The 15,858-nt window shown below is 41.9% G+C and overlaps 1 protein-coding gene across 1 annotated transcript in view; it reads left to right on the top strand.

Annotated features, from left to right (window-relative positions):
• The window catches only part of LOC135504977 (cadherin-11-like), a 77,529-nt gene extending 63,519 nt beyond the window's left edge, over positions 1-14,010 (top strand). The window contains exons 6-12 of the mRNA XM_064923963.1: positions 3,325-3,512; positions 6,247-6,500; positions 6,923-7,059; positions 7,677-7,798; positions 7,987-8,104; positions 11,685-11,936; positions 12,369-14,010. Of these exons, the coding sequence (XP_064780035.1) occupies positions 3,325-3,512; positions 6,247-6,500; positions 6,923-7,059; positions 7,677-7,798; positions 7,987-8,104; positions 11,685-11,936; positions 12,369-12,865 (1,568 nt within the window). The 3' untranslated portion in view covers positions 12,866-14,010. The remainder of the gene's footprint in view (positions 1-3,324; positions 3,513-6,246; positions 6,501-6,922; positions 7,060-7,676; positions 7,799-7,986; positions 8,105-11,684; positions 11,937-12,368) is intronic.
• The last annotated feature ends 1,848 nt before the right edge of the window (positions 14,011-15,858 follow it).

The following is a 15,858-nucleotide window of genomic DNA, read 5'->3' as shown; positions in this document are numbered from 1 at the left end:
ACACCATTAATTTATTTCAACAGTAAAACGCTGTAGAATGAACAGTAAAATACCATAAATGTGTTTTACAGAATTAAAAGCAAATGGAAACATTAGGCTTTAGAACACCAGCTAACAGTAACTGTAAATCGCCATATTGGTATTGTTGCATCATCAGTAGGAGAGTTTAGGAATTTGTGAATTTACTGAGACTGCTGGTGTCAAACCATATATGAAAACATTATACACATTTTGAAAGCTGAGAAACAGCCCTTTCAACTGATATGACATGTGATAGCACCAAATCAATCAACTGGCAATCAGTCAAGAAAAAAACACCTGTTAAAATGTGTATCTTAAATGCTTTTTTTTCCTCAAACAACTGCCATTGAAAACAGAGAAAATATTAGAGCATATTTAGTGTTCTTTATTTTGTAAGGATTGATAATCTGAAATAAGAATAAAACCTTTTCCAGTAAATGAGTTACAGCCTTTTTAGTGAACAGTGTATTTTTCTAGAATTCTATGGAATGTTCCATGACCAGACACTTTCATATCTGGATAGTATTTTAAACACACATACAGTGAGCTCCAAAGGTATTGGGACAGTGAAAATGCTTTTGTTGTTTTGACTCTGTACTCCAGCACTTTGTATTTTGACTGGTCCACGGTGGCAAAGTTCTTAAAAGAAAAGGCTTATACCAAACAAATGTCAATCATAATAAGTGTTATGAACAAAACATTTTCCCTGTCTCAATACATTTGGAGCTCACTGTATAAGCACCAAAATATATTACGAGGGCATATAGTCTTACATTTGATAAGGAAAGACATACACAAGTGATATAATATTAATAAAAAATAAAAAAAATATTATTGAAAGAATACGGTTAGGGGAATACATTGTCTCAATCAAACCTGAAAACAAAGTGCAAGTTACATCATGCTATCAAAACCATAACAACTTCAACTTCTTCTAACATACATTTACACAAGCCTATAGCCAAATACAGGAAGAGTCAGAATTAAAGGCATGCAAGAGAAGGGAATGTGACAATGAGCTACTGGGTGAAGACTAGGAGCCTCTTTACTAGTACCGAGCTATGTATAGTCGGTGCATGTATCTAGCTACAGTTGAAGTCGGAAGTTTACATACACTTAGGTTGGAATCATTAAGACTCGTTTTTCAACCACTCCACCAATTTCTTGTTAACAAACTATAGTTTTGGCAAGTCGGTTAGGACATCTACTTTGTGCATGACACAAGTCATTTTACCAACAATTGTTTACAGACAGATTATTTCACTTATAACAATTCCAGTGGGACAGACGTTTACATACACTAAGTTGACTGTGCCTTCAAACAGCATGGAATACGGCAGAAAATGATGTCATGGCTTTAGAAGCTTCTGATAGGCTAATAAACATCATTTGAGTCAATTGGAGGTGTACCTGTGGATATATTTCAAGGCCTACCTTCAAACTCAGTGCCATTTTTTTAACATCATGGAAAATCTAAAGAAATCAGCCAAGACGACGTCAGAAAAAAAATGTGTAGACCTCCACAAGTCTGGTTCATCCTTGGGAGTAATTTCCAAACGTCTGAATGTACCACATTCATCTGTACAAGCAATAGTACTGTCACACCCTGACCATAGTTTGCTTTGTATGTTTATTATGTTTTGTTTGGTCAGGGTGTGATATGAGTGGGCATTCTATGTTGTGTGTCTGGTTTGTCTGTTTCTGTGTTTGGCCTGATATGGTTCTCAATCAGAGACAGGTGTTAGTCATTGTCTCTGATTGGGAACCATATTTAGGTATCCTGTTTGGTGTTGGGTTTTGTTGGGTGATTGTCCTTTTTGTCCTTATGTCTGTCGTGTGCTAGTTTGCACCAGTATTAGGCTGTTTCGGTTTTCTTGTTACGTTTGTTTGTTTTGTATTTGATTCGTGTTTACTTTTGTTTCATTAAACATGGATCGTAATAGACACGCCGCATTTTGGTCCGACTCTCTTTCACCTACAGAAAACCGTGACAAATACGCAAGTATAAACACCATGGGACCACGCAGCCGTCAAACCGCTCAGGAAGGAAACGCGTTCTGCCTCCGAGAGATGAACGTACTTTGGTGCGAAAAGTGCAAATCAATTCCAGAACAACAGCAAAGGATCTTGTGAAGATGCTGGAGGAAACGGGTACAAAAGTATCTATATCCACAGTAAAATGAGTCCTATATCGAGATAACCTGAAAGGGCGCTCAGCAAGGAAGAAGCCACTGCTCCAAAACCGCCATAAAAAAGCCAGACTAGGCAGTTTGCAACTGCACATGGGGACAAAGATCGTACTTTTTGGAGAAATATCCTCTGGTCTGATGAAACAAAAATAGAACTGTTTGGCCATAATGACCATCGTTATGTTTGGAGGAAAAAGGGGGAGGCTTGCAAGCCGAAGAACACCATCCCAACCGTGAAGCACGAGGGTGACAGCATCATGTTGTGGGGGTGCTTTGCTGCAGGAGGGACTGGTGCACTTCACAAAATAGATGGCAACATGAGGTAGAAAATTCTGTGGATATATTGAAGTAACATCTCAAGATATCAGTTAGGAAGTTAAAGTTTAGTTGCAAATGGGTCTTCCAAATGGATTTTGACACCAAGCATACTTCCAAAGTTGTGGTAAAATGGCTTATGGACAACAAAGTCAAGGTTTTGGAGTGGCCATCACAAAGCCCTGACCTCAATCCTATAAAAAAATTGTTTGGCAGAACTGAAAAAGCATGTGTGAACAAGGAGGCCTACAAACCTGACTCAGTTACACCAGCTCTGCCATTAGGAATGGGACAAAATTAGCCCAACTTATTGTGGGAGGCTTGTGGAAGGCTACCCGAAACGTTTGACCCAAGTTAAACAATTTAAAGGCAATGCTACCAAATACCAATTGAGTGTATGTCCACTTCTGACCCACTGGGAATGTGATGAAATAAATAAAAGCTGAAATAAATCATTCTCTCTACTATTATTCTGACATTTCACATTCTTAAAATAAAGTGGTGATCCTAACTGACCTAAGACAGGGAATTTTTACTAGGAATAAATGTCAGAGAACTGAGTTTAAATGCATTTGGCTACGTTGTACGTAAACTTCCGACTTCACCTGTATATACAGCTGCTCCCACAGTGACAAAGATAGGCAGGGGCTTATTTAAAACAAGATTACGTGAATGTAGTGAAAAGTTGGGTGAATGGTATTCTGTACCTCGGAGTAAGTCAAACCAGGCATCGGGCGTCAACTACAAGTGTGAATGATATTTTCTTAGTTGTAACAGTTTCTGTTGTTTCTCCCCACAGGTGTATACTCCATGTCAGTTTCAGAGGACAAGGTTTCGGGTGAGGAGGTGGGCCGTCTGAAGGCTAAAGATCCAGACCTGGGCGAGAATGGACTTGTGTCATATCGTTTCATCGAGGGCGATGGGATGACTGTGTTTGAGATTACCACCGACACTGACACCCGCGAGGGTGTCATCAAACTGAGAAAGGTGAAAAGGGAGTGAAGGCGATTTACTATTCCACAAACATTGTGGAGGAATGAAGGGAATGTTGTGAGACAGTGTATAGGGTCGTCTGCATTGAATCACCTTTTTTTGCTACTGCCCTTTCACTGACGTTCTGAGGACTAAAATGCTAGCCTCAATACTTGACATTTCTTGACACACCTGTGTGTGTCTGTGCGTGTTTGAATGTGTAAAGCTGGCTATATCCAATTTATGTGTGGTAGAGAGAGAATGAAGGGGAGAAAGAAAGTGTGAGACTGAAGCACACACTGAGCAGTGGCGAGAGAGAGAGAGAGTGATTTTTCACCGTTCCACTCTGTGATTGCAATGACACCGCTTCAGTTTCTTATTACGAGCATTGACTTTCATGGCTGGTTCTCTGGGAGAGGAATCTCATCGAGGCAGTCCGACTGTGGGTCGGCTGCTAGCGTGGAGCTGCAGCTCTGCTGTGCTCCGGGGCTGGGATTATGCCGACATTTACCGACCTGGAGAGGTCAGCCTTGCACTGCACTGCACCGTTCCTGGGCTGCCTCTAGGTACTCACTGGCACCACTGCGCCTGGAGCTGCCTGCCATGGTTAGGCTTAGCCGGGCCTCCAGAGGGGCGAGGGAGAGAGAGGCGCTGCTTACCTCCCTAGTCCCTACGCAGCAGCAGCAGCAGCTTAGATGGAGCATTGCCACCTGGTGGTGCTTTATTATTTAAAATCCCTCAACTGTCTTTCAAAGCACAAGCTCCCTCACACTCAGTTCAGCAGCAATCTCACTCACGGTCCTCTCTACTCCTCTCCAAAAATAACACAACTGCGAGAGGAAGGCCTTTGCATTATCAAGGGTTTACGCAAGCTGGTTAATTTTGGCAGTTCTGTGGAGTCTGAGTACCAGTGTGTCGTCTACGTGCTGAAAAATGGCACTGTTCTATTAATCATGGCTGCGGATTATACCAGGTAAGCCACGACAGCGGCCATTGAAATGTGGGAAACGGGCATGTAAACAACTTCCTCTATGGCCGCATGAACCCAAGTGGGATCAGACTTCGCTGCTCAGTGCATATCCCCCTCATTTCCATAACAGAGAGGTGCAACAATAATGAGCCTTATGAACGTCGGATAATAGAAATTGTAGCTGGGGAAAGTGGAAGAATTGAATCAGGGGAAATAATGGTTTGACGCTGAGTAGAGGGGGGGAGTTCTTAATTCTTAACAGTGTTTGGCTATCTCAAATTCCAGGACCCAGGTCCCCAAATGAGACCATTCTGTCTGCTGATTAGGCTGGGTGTGGTGTGTGCGGAGGTGGAGGAGGGGGGGACAATACAGCGTGCCGACAACAATCAGTTTGATGCAGCCCTGCTCTTCTCAATAACATAATGCCTCCACAATACACCTCTTGGGAAATCATCACCTTTTGCTCTTCAAAACATGTTGAAAATTAAAGTTGAAATGACTGACGGAATTGCCAGAGTTTTAATCAAGTATTCTGTTTCAACTGCGGGCTACCAGGCGCAGGCTGAATGCTAAGAGGAAGTCTGGCATTATTGTGAATATTATCTGTCGCTGATTAGTTTCAGCAGCAAATTATTAAGTGCCAAAATAAAAGAACAGAGAGAGAGATAGCGAGACGGGGGAGGGTTGAGAGGAGGGAGACAGAAAGAAATGGAGATGGGGGAGAAAGAGAGGAGAGAGAGAGAGATAAAGGGGGGGTGAGACAGAGAGCAAGGGGACCACAGCTTCAGGAGACAACGTCAGTGAGGAACATTCACCGACCTGTTAAAGGAAAGAACTGGGTCATAGCTGTTCCTACCACTGACCACTTCATTAAAGACATGCAAAAAATATATACTGAAGGATAGGAAAACAACTTCACATCAATCACCACACAGGCAGAGAGAGAGAGATAAAGTGTGTGTTTGTTTGTGTGTGTGCATCCTGGTATGGCGCCCCCTCAACTCCGGTCGGTACTTTAAAGTCTCACTCTGTAATTTATGCGAGTGATGTGAGACAGGGTAATAAGAAAACATGCAGATGTGTGAAAGCAGTAGGAGGGTGTAGAGGGATAAGGGTTGTTCACACTAAATGGCCATTAACTATGTTTGTGCATAATGGATTTGGGAGTGTCTTTCCATTTTCTTGCAAGTAAATGAACTGGTGGTGATTTGAGGCTATGACTTAGATAAGGCATTAAACTGAAACAAGGGTCATCTTAGGTACAAGGACTGAGCAAAGAATGTCTTGGTGTTGTCTCATGCTGACGTTGACCACAACCACTGTCTTATTTTGCAACAGCACCCTCTAGCTAGCATCTCAACCCCATACTGACATTTGATTTGACCCTCTTAGAAAAAAGGCATCCCAAGTCGGTTCTTCGGCTGTCCCGGCAGGATAAACATTTTTGGTTCTAAGTAGAACCCTCTTTGGTTCCATGCAGAACCCTTTTGCAGAAGAAAGGGTTCTACATATAACCTAAAAGGGTTCTACCTGTAACCAAAATGGTTCTACCTGCAACCAAAAAGGGTTCTTTGAAGGGTTCTCCTATGGGGACAACCGAAGAACCCTCTAAGGTTCTAGATAGCAGTGTACAGCTACAGTAAATCATTTTTATGATGCAGTAATTGTATTATAGAAAGAATTACGTTTAGACAACCTTCTCATTTTTGTCCCAAGATATTAATGATGATATAGTTTGAAATGTATTATTGCTAAATCCACTCTGCTCCCTCTTTCCAGCCTGTGGACTTTGAGACTAAGAGGGCATACACCCTGAGAGTAGAGGCATCCAATACACACGTGGACCCCCGCTTCATCGCCTGGGGGCCCTACAAAGACACAGCCACGGTTAAGGTTATGGTGGAGGATGCAGACGAGCCGCCTGCTTTCATGGCAACTAGCTACAGCTTCGAGGTGGAGGAGAATGCCCACGATGGGACCGTGGTGGGCCGTGTACACGCTAAAGACACAGACGTGGCTAACAACCCTGTCAGGTAGGCTACTTGGAACACTCTCTATGTTACTCATTTGTGTTTGTTTTTAGCGCCGCTGTCAACCCCACCCAGACCCATTGTGTTATAATACATCCTTTCTGTTTTAAATTGCCAATGTTATGTTGATATGTAGGTGATTTCAGTTTCAAAGGCCTCGTCTTGTCAACATAAAATAGTGCAGGGCCCTACTTGATCAGTAAACAAAAGAAATAGCCTATATTATTTCCTGCTCTGCGGGAGTAAATATTTAAATGAACATGCCATTTCTTTGTTGTAACTATAAACATTGTTCCATTGAATACATTCATCCAAATAATGCAAACGTGCATTCCTACAGCATAATGATAATTAGGCTTTTGATTTATCTAAGGAACCAGGCCCTAATCGAATACGTGTTTACTTATCATTACTGTTCACTGCAGGTACATGATTCCACGCTACACGGACGTGGAGCAGTTCTTCAGTGTCGGCCCGGAGGATGGCATCATCAAGACCACCAGACCGCTGGACCGGGAGACACTACCCTGGCACAACATCTCTGTCAGCGCCACTGAGATTGGTACGCCACCCTCCAATATCCACCTCGGGTTTCAAATTAGAGGGTAGCTGGAAATATCAGAGACGTCATGCCTCCCAATCCAGGAACTGTTGTGTTCCCACCCGGCTCTTATGTGGTCCTAGAGTCGCCACCCCTCAAGATGTTTTTAAGAGACGATTACCACAAAGTGCCTTTTCAAAAACTGAAATGAGTAGCTAGAGACTACTGCAAAACATCCACACCCCCCCCCCCCCCAAAAAAATCAGAAATAAACATCTTTAAGTTGCTGTTCTCTGTCTGTGTGATTCTACTCCAGATGATTATGTCTGGTTTTGGAAATATTTGAGACAGATATACCTCATCTCTCCTATCAGGGATAATTTGATGCATCAAAAATGTTGTCTGGAACTTTAGAGATCAAGCAGTTCTGTTATATTATTCATGACACGTGTCAGACAGCATCATTTCCAAGCATTCAACAACCGACATCATTTCTTATACAATAAATAGGCTCATACTGTGTTGTCTTCTCATTGTGTTTGCAGTGGGAGATGGTTTTGTTTTCTAGCCAGGCAAATCCCATGTATGTGCACTAAATCACTAACTTGTTTGTTATTCCTTTTTGTCATTCTGCACAGGGGGACATCACCAAGATACAAAAGTACGTGTCAACATCAAAGTCAAAGATATGAATGACAACGCCCCTGAGTTTGCCACACAGAACGAAATCCTCGTGTGTGAAAATGCCTCCCCTGGCAAAGTAAGTCTAATCATTCACAACGTATATTGTACTTTTCCCCAAGTCACATTTAGAAAAGACAGATCTTTATGCATACTAGTAACCACCATGTGCAAAAATATATTTATATTATAGTGAATATATTGAATATGTTCAGTGTTTTGGTGAACTCGGTCTGTACTAACTCCTGTGTGTGTTGTTCAACTCAGCTCATAGAGACAGTCAGTGCGGTGGACAAGGATGAGATGGCCCACCGACAGTACTTCCACTTCAGCATCGCCCCAGAGGCTGTCAATAACCACAACTTCTCCCTGAAAGACAACAGAGGTGGGTGGGCTCAAACGTTCTATTTCCATCAACGAGAAGAGCGACTTCTGTTTGGTCCAGTACTCCAGTCAGTGAGATAGAACAACTCTGGGTCTTTTTCCTTCTTTACATCAAATCAGGTTTCTCTACATTTGCACTGTTTATGCATCGGAATTGATTCAGCAGATCTTTGTAGACTGAAGTTGGATTTGAAGCTAGATCCCATAGAGCTCCCCCACTTATTAATTACCATGGGTGTCTCTCTGGCGTCCTAGCCTCTACATCGGTGAACTGCTGCGTAGGAGACTGAGCCTGTTGGATCAGTTTGCGGAGCTTGTGATTGCATTAGTTATCCCTACATCACACTCTGTCTGATCAGCCAGGGGTGGAGAAGTGAGAGAGGGCGAGAGAGAGAGAGCACCTTTCCTTCTGCCTGCCGTGTTTGGGGGCCTGCCTGGCTGGTGACTCATCCCAGCTGTCCTTAAGCTCAAAGCCCTTTCCAGTCTGCCAGTCACAGTGATGGAGCGGCTGGTTAGGCGATCCTGGTCAGAAAGAGTACCTGTTACATTCCATTTCAACAGATGAGGCACAGCGGTATTTATCCCCAGAGGATGCCATCTCTCATCAGAGGAGAATTACTCATCATGGGAATAGCATTCATCAACCTTGTTGATAAACTCTCGGATTAAAGATAATGAGAAGCAAAAGTTAATCACAGAGTGTTGACTCCATAAAAATGCTTGATTAGACTTGCTTATATCCATAGAGATTGCTCAGGACCATGTGACAAAGCTATTGCAATAACTACGATGGAGACATTCAACAGCTGCTGCGAGTAGTTCAGTCAGCATTGCCATCTTTGAACAAGCAATTACATGACACTTCTCTTAATGACATGCATCCATCAATATTTTCAGTCTATAAACTTAAGCTCTTTTTTTCATCGTCAGCCATCTCTTTAATACTCTTCCCGACCGTGCCGTGGTCACAAGCCACTTCCAAGCATATCTGCTTCTGTGATGGAGGAGAATGAATGAGGGGGAATGAATGTGTTAATTGCAGTTTAATGGGATCATTTAAAAAAAATCAAAATCCCCAGATAAAGTTATATCAAACTGTTCCAAGCAGTGCTGCAGTGACTATACAGCAGCCAGCATGACGAGGACCGGCTCTCTACCCGTTTGATCTGCTTTCATTTTTTTTAAATATATATTTTTGTACCTTTATTTAACTAGGCAAGTCAGTTAATTAAGAACAAATTGTTATTTACAACGACGGTCTACCAAAAGGTCTCATGCGGGGATGGGGGAGCCTGGGACGAAGAATAAATAAAATATAAATATAGGACAAAACACACATCACAACAAGAGAGACACCACAACACTACGTAAAGAGAGTTCTAAGACATAGCAAGGCAGCAACACATGACATCACGGCATGTTAGCAACACAACATAGTAGCAGCGCAAAACATGGTGCAAACATTATTGTGCACAGACAACAGCACAAAGGGCAATAAAGTAGAGACAACAATACATCATGCAAAGCCACCACAACTGTCAGTAAGAGTGTCTTTGAATGAAGAGATTGAGATAAAACTGGCCAGTTTGAGCGTTGTTGCAGCTCGTTCCAGTCGCCAGCTGCAGCGAACTGAAGAGAGGAGCGACCCAGGGATGTGTGTGCTTTGGGAACCTTTAACAGAATGTGACTGTCAGAAAGGGTGTTGTATGTGGAGGATGAGGGCTGCAGTATATATCTCACATAGGGGGGAGTGAGGCCTAAGAGGGTTTTATAAATAAGCATCAACCAGTGGGTCTTGCGACGGGGATACAGAGATGACCAGTTTATAGAGGAGTATTGAATGCAGTGATGTGTCCTATAAGGAGCATTGGTGGCAAATCTGATAGCCGAATGGTAAAGAACATCTAGCCGCTCAAGAGCACCCTTACCTGCCGATCTATAAATTATGTCTCTGTAATCTAGCATAGGTAGGATGGTCATCTGAATCAGGGTTAGTTTGGCACCTGGGGTGAAAGAGGAGCAATTACGATAGAGGAAACTAAGTCTAGATTTAACTTTAGCCTAGAGCTTTGATATTTGCTGAGAGAAGGACAGTGCACCGTCTAGCCATACTCCCAAGTACTTGTATGCGGTGACTACCTCAAGCTCTAAACCCTCAGAGGTAGTAGTAACACCTGTGGGAAGAAGGGCATTCTTCTTCTGTTTTGGAGGTGTCCAGAACAAGGTTAAGGGTAGAGAAAGCTTGTTGGACACTAAGAAAGCTTTGTTTGTAGAGCATTTAACACAAAATCCGGGGGGGGGGGGGTCAAAATGAGTGCTTTTCAACAGTGTTTTCAAATTGCCCACAATATGAGCAGAAAAGATTACAGCCACTCTGATTTGTTGGGTTTATCTGGAGCCAAAAGCCTCCTTTTCAAATGGACAGCTTTCCAATCTACATTTATCAATGGATTTTCTCTGGATTCTCAGAGTTTGCGGTGTCTGTCTGAGACAGCGGGGGCTATTTCGTTTTTTTCTTGCACTCTCAAAACTGCAGATGTAAGAACACTTAATAAGTATCATTTTATGAAGAAAATGTTCCTTGAAAGCGGCTTCTTCTTATGACGTGCTTCTTTCAGACACGTTACCTTGTTCATATAGGATATTTAAGTTCTCATGGCTTTAGACTGTGTTCTACTTCAACCCTTAGGAGATACTCTACCAAGGCAATGATAACCTATGAGGTCGACCTATAATGAATAGCGCAGGATTCATAGAGCCCTTTCACCCTTCTGTTCTGTATGCACAATAGTTTTTGTCATGAGAAACCTATTCTGAAAAAGCTATAGTGGGCTGAGGACACCGCTGTGAGAGAGGGGAGGGAAAATGACTAAGCTACAAGCACCTAAATGAACTCACTCCATCTCTGTTCTGAGTGCGACCTTGCACAGAGTCAGGAGAGTACACTTGGCATCCTTCCACCCTCACCCAGCCCCAAGTAAAACCAATACAGCTACCTCCACTAGAGCTTTGATTGCACTTATAAAAGCTAATAAATGTTCACAATATTACAATAATGCAATATCTGGAAAATCACAGCTCATTGCTTCTCCTCCCCGCAGCTATATGTCTGCCTTATGAACTCGTAGGCTAAGTAAAACTCTTCGGTTATAACTATGATCGTGTTAAGCAGTTTGTACAGTCTGTACCTGGAATACAGTGGCTTGCAAAAGTATTCACCCCCCCTTGGCATTTTTCCTATTTTGTTGCCTTACAACCTGGAATTAAAATTAATATTATTATTTTTTTGGGGGGGGGGGGGGTTGTATCATTTGATTTACACAACATGTCTACCGCTTTGAAGATGCAAAATATGTTTTATTGTGAAACAAACAACAAATTAGACAACTTGAGCGTGCATAATTATTCACCCCCTCAAAGTCAATACTTTGTAGAGCCACCTTTTGTAACAATTACAGCTGCAAGTCTCTTGGGGTATGTCTCTATAAGATGTCTCCCCCCCCCCCCTCAGAGGAGCCATTTTGAAGGACCCTCTTTACTCTGTACTTATTCCACTTCTGCTCCCCTCTTGTTCACCACAGACAGCACAGCCAGCATATATGTGACCCGGAGGGGCTTCAGCCGAATGACCCAGGATGTCTACTTCCTTCCCATTGAGATCAACGACAACGGCATCCCTCCCATGAGCAGCACCAACACGCTGACCATTCGAGTGTGCAGCTGTGACAGTAAGGACACCATCCTGTCCTGCAACGTGGAGCCTTACATCCTGCCTGCAGGCCTCAGCACCGGAGCTCTCATCGCCATACTCGCCTGTATCGTCATTCTCCTGGGTGAGCATCAGCGCCAAAGAAAACATCAACTTGCATTCAATCTGTTGTTGATCTAATATTTAACTCATGTTTGATATTTTATACCATCTTGAGTGGTGCTTATCCTTAATGTTTTCAGAATAGTTTTAGGTATTTATGGGCAGATGCTTGACAGAGTATTAATAGTGTGCGTTTTGATTATGTACACAGGCTCAATTGATTATTTAACTTGCAATTAACACTGTTTAAAAATGTTGACAGATTCATACCACCTGTAATTCAACATACTGTATATTTTTGCACTTCTAATCCAAATTATGGGCAGCTCTGATTTATTTTCCACATCTGTCAAAGCGTGGCTAATTAGGGAATTTGATATGCTAAAGGTATTTAAGAGCTGTAAGAGCTAGAGGTTCTGCATGATTGGCTGATTTGATATGTTTCTCATGGCAGCGATCGTGGTGCTGTTTGTGGCACTGCGTCGTCAGAAGAAGGAGCCACTCATCGTCTTCGAGGAGGAAGACATCCGTGAGAACATCATCACCTATGATGATGAAGGCGGTGGAGAGGAGGACACAGAGGCCTTCGACATTGCTACACTACAGAACCCTGACGGTGCCAACGGCTTCCTACCCCGTAAGGACATCAAGCCTGAGCTCCAGTACCCGATGAGGCCTGGCGGGCACCCCGTGGCCAACACTGTGGACGTGGATGATTTCATCAAGACCCGCATTAACGACGCGGACAGCGACCCCACGGCCCCTCCCTATGACTCCATCCAGATCTATGGCTATGAGGGCCGGGGCTCCATCGCCGGATCCCTCAGCTCCCTGGAATCGGTGACCACAGATTCAGACCTAGACTACGACTACCTCCAAAGCTGGGGCCCGCGCTTCAAGAAGCTGGCCGACCTTTACGGCACCAAAGACTCGGCCGATGACAACTCTTAACGTTCACCCATTTCCCCGACCATCTCCTTGCGCCCTTTCTCCAACCCTCCACTGACTGTGTGGTGCTTGAAGTTTACTATAAGTATACCACAAGCATTTTTATTTATAGTAAACTTTGTTATTTGTACGTGTAAAGTATACTTGCAGTATACTAGATACCTGTTGGGAATGTTTGGTAAGGAAGGACAGATGGTATTGAGGAGTAGGAGACAAGAGCGAGAGAGAAAGAAAGATAAAAAAACTGAAAAACTTAACAAAAACTAAAAAATCACCTCTGTGGGATGTACTGGTGTGTATGAGAAATGAAGACATGCTTAATGTTTGTGGTGAGAGATCAAATAACACTTGGTATTTCACTTTTTTAGTCATTTTGTAGGTTACTACGGTTTGGGGTTGGAATGTGGGTCACAGAGAGACATGTAATTGTTGATACTGTGAATGAGCTCACAAAGGAGAAGAGAAAATTGTTGCCTTATATCAATGAAAAACCTATGAGAAAACAGTAACAGCAAACTGAGACTGGTCGCTCCTGTAGCACATCCCTCTTCCTGAGGAAGATGGATTCAACAAAAACAGAGACAGAGAAAAATCCCCCCTTTCAGCCCAATCTCACCAATGATCAATCACAAGGAAAGACCTGTGAGCTCAAAAATCGCCTTAAGTAATGGACTTTCTTGCATCACAGTGCATTTTTTGCAACTTGAAAAGTATATCCTAAAGCAAGCTGAAGTCCATATAACGTATGTACAGTACAATGTGCAAATATGTCTCTTGAGGATCAAACTTGCGCCTATTGGTTCTTGTAAATCTTTTTTATTTTTTCATTATGTTATGATTACTATGATTTTCTTTTTTTTGTTCTCTTCATTTTTTTCTTTTCTTTGTTTGGCGTATGTTATTCTCCCTCGTTGAGAAAATAGCAATCTGTCCTGTCGTAGTGAATAATGCCTAATTTCTATGTCGAATTTATGGTACCTATTTGTAAAATGTTCTTATTTTAGTACACATGCAGATATCAGTATTTCAACATGTAAGAAAATGTTACAGCATCACCCTTATATTTTATGAACATTGTACTGTTGCTTTATTATGTGCTTCTATCTAAGAAGCGAAAAACTTTGAAATAAATGCTTTTTATAAAATGATTGACGTTAATAAATCTGTAAGAGCAAAAGAGCAATCTGTTCTTTCCCTAGAGGTGATCTATGTTATGATATTGAACAGTGTCTACTCGATGATGCTGGGAGGACTTAGAGCAATAAAGGAGGTCAATATACAGTAGCAAACTGTGACACAGAAAGACCAGTGACACCATGAACATGTACACACATTCAGACACACCACACACACTGCCCACACACACACGGCACATCCTTTATAGAGCGTTTCACTGGTATGGACCCAGCAGTCAGTGTTCACATTGACCATTTCCTGAGATGAACGTATCCCAGGGTTGCTCCAGAGCGAACTTATTCAACCTCTCCAAGGGATGCTTCCCAGCTAAAGGTCAATGTGCACTTTAACACTAAAAAAAAGCCAGACCTGGATGGACCCCACTTTGAGACATTTTGACAGCAACATTCTAACAGCCTAATAAGTACATTTCATATACAGTGCCTTCAGAAAGTATTCACACCCTTTGACTTTTTCCACATTTTGTTGTGTTACAGTCTAAATTTAAACCGTATTACATTTAGATTACTTGTCACTGGCCTACACACAATACCCCATAATGTCAAAGTGGAATTATGTCTTTTGAAATGTTTACAAATTGATTAAAAATGAAAAAGCTGAAATGCCTTGAGTCAATAAGTATTCATGTCTTGAGTCAATAAGTATTCATGTCTTGAGTCAATAAGTATTCATGTCTTGAGTCAATAAGTATTCATGTCTTGAGTCAATAAGTATTCAACCCCTTTGTTATGGCAAGCCTAAATAAGTTTAGGGTTTAAAAAAAAGTTTTTAATCACATAATGAGTGATGGACTCACTCTGTGTGCAATAGCGTTTAACATGTTTGTTTTTTTGAATGACTACCTCATATTTGTACCTCACACATACAAGTACATGTAAGGTCCCTCAGTTGAGCAGTGAATTTCAAACACAGGTCCAACCACAAAGACCAAGGAGGTTTTCCAATGCCTGGCAAAGAAGGGTGTCTATTGGTAGAAAAAAGCAGAAACTGAATATCCCTTTGAGCATGATGAAGTTATTCATTACACTTTGGGTGGTGTATCAATACACCAGGTCACTAAAAGGGTTAATGGTAGCGATAGGTCAAAACTAAGGTTGGATCAACAACATTGTAGTTACTCCACAATAATAATCTAATTGACAGAGTGAAAAGAAGGAAGCCTATACAGAATAAAAATATTCCAAAACACAAAAATAAAACTGCAAAACTTGTGGCAAAGAAATTAACTTAATGTCCTGAATACAACATGTTTTGTTTGGGGCAAATCCAACTCAACACATCACTGAGTACCACTCTTCATATTTTCAAGCATGGGTGTGGCTGCATCATGTTATGGGTATGCTTTTGCACTTCTGTCAACGGCAAGGATGAGTTTTTTATGATAAAAAAATAAATGGAATAGAGCTAAGCAAAGGCAAAATGGTTCTGTCTGCTTTCCAACAGAAACTGGGAGACAAATTAACCTTTCAGCAGGACAATAACCTAAAACACAAGACCTAATATACCATGGAGTTGCTTACCAAGACGACATAGAATGTCTCTGAGTGGCCTAGTTACAGTTCTGACTTAATTCGTCTTGAAAATCTATGGCAAGACTTGAAAATGGCTGTCTAGCAATGTCCAACAACCAACTTGAAAGAGCTTAAAGAATTTTTAAAATAATAATCTGCAAATATTGTAATGTCCAGGTGTGCAAAGCTCTTAGAAACAAATCCAGAAAGACTAATCGCTGTCAAAGGTGTTTCTAACATGTATTAACTCAGGAGGTTAAAAACATATTAAATCAAAATATATTAGTG

Source organism: Oncorhynchus masou, chromosome 2 (genome assembly GCF_036934945.1).
Source record: "Oncorhynchus masou masou isolate Uvic2021 chromosome 2, UVic_Omas_1.1, whole genome shotgun sequence".
Lineage (NCBI taxonomy): Eukaryota > Metazoa > Chordata > Actinopteri > Salmoniformes > Salmonidae > Oncorhynchus > Oncorhynchus masou.
The sequence above is the reverse complement of the archived record's forward strand: the minus strand, read 5'-3'. Positions and strand labels throughout refer to the sequence as shown.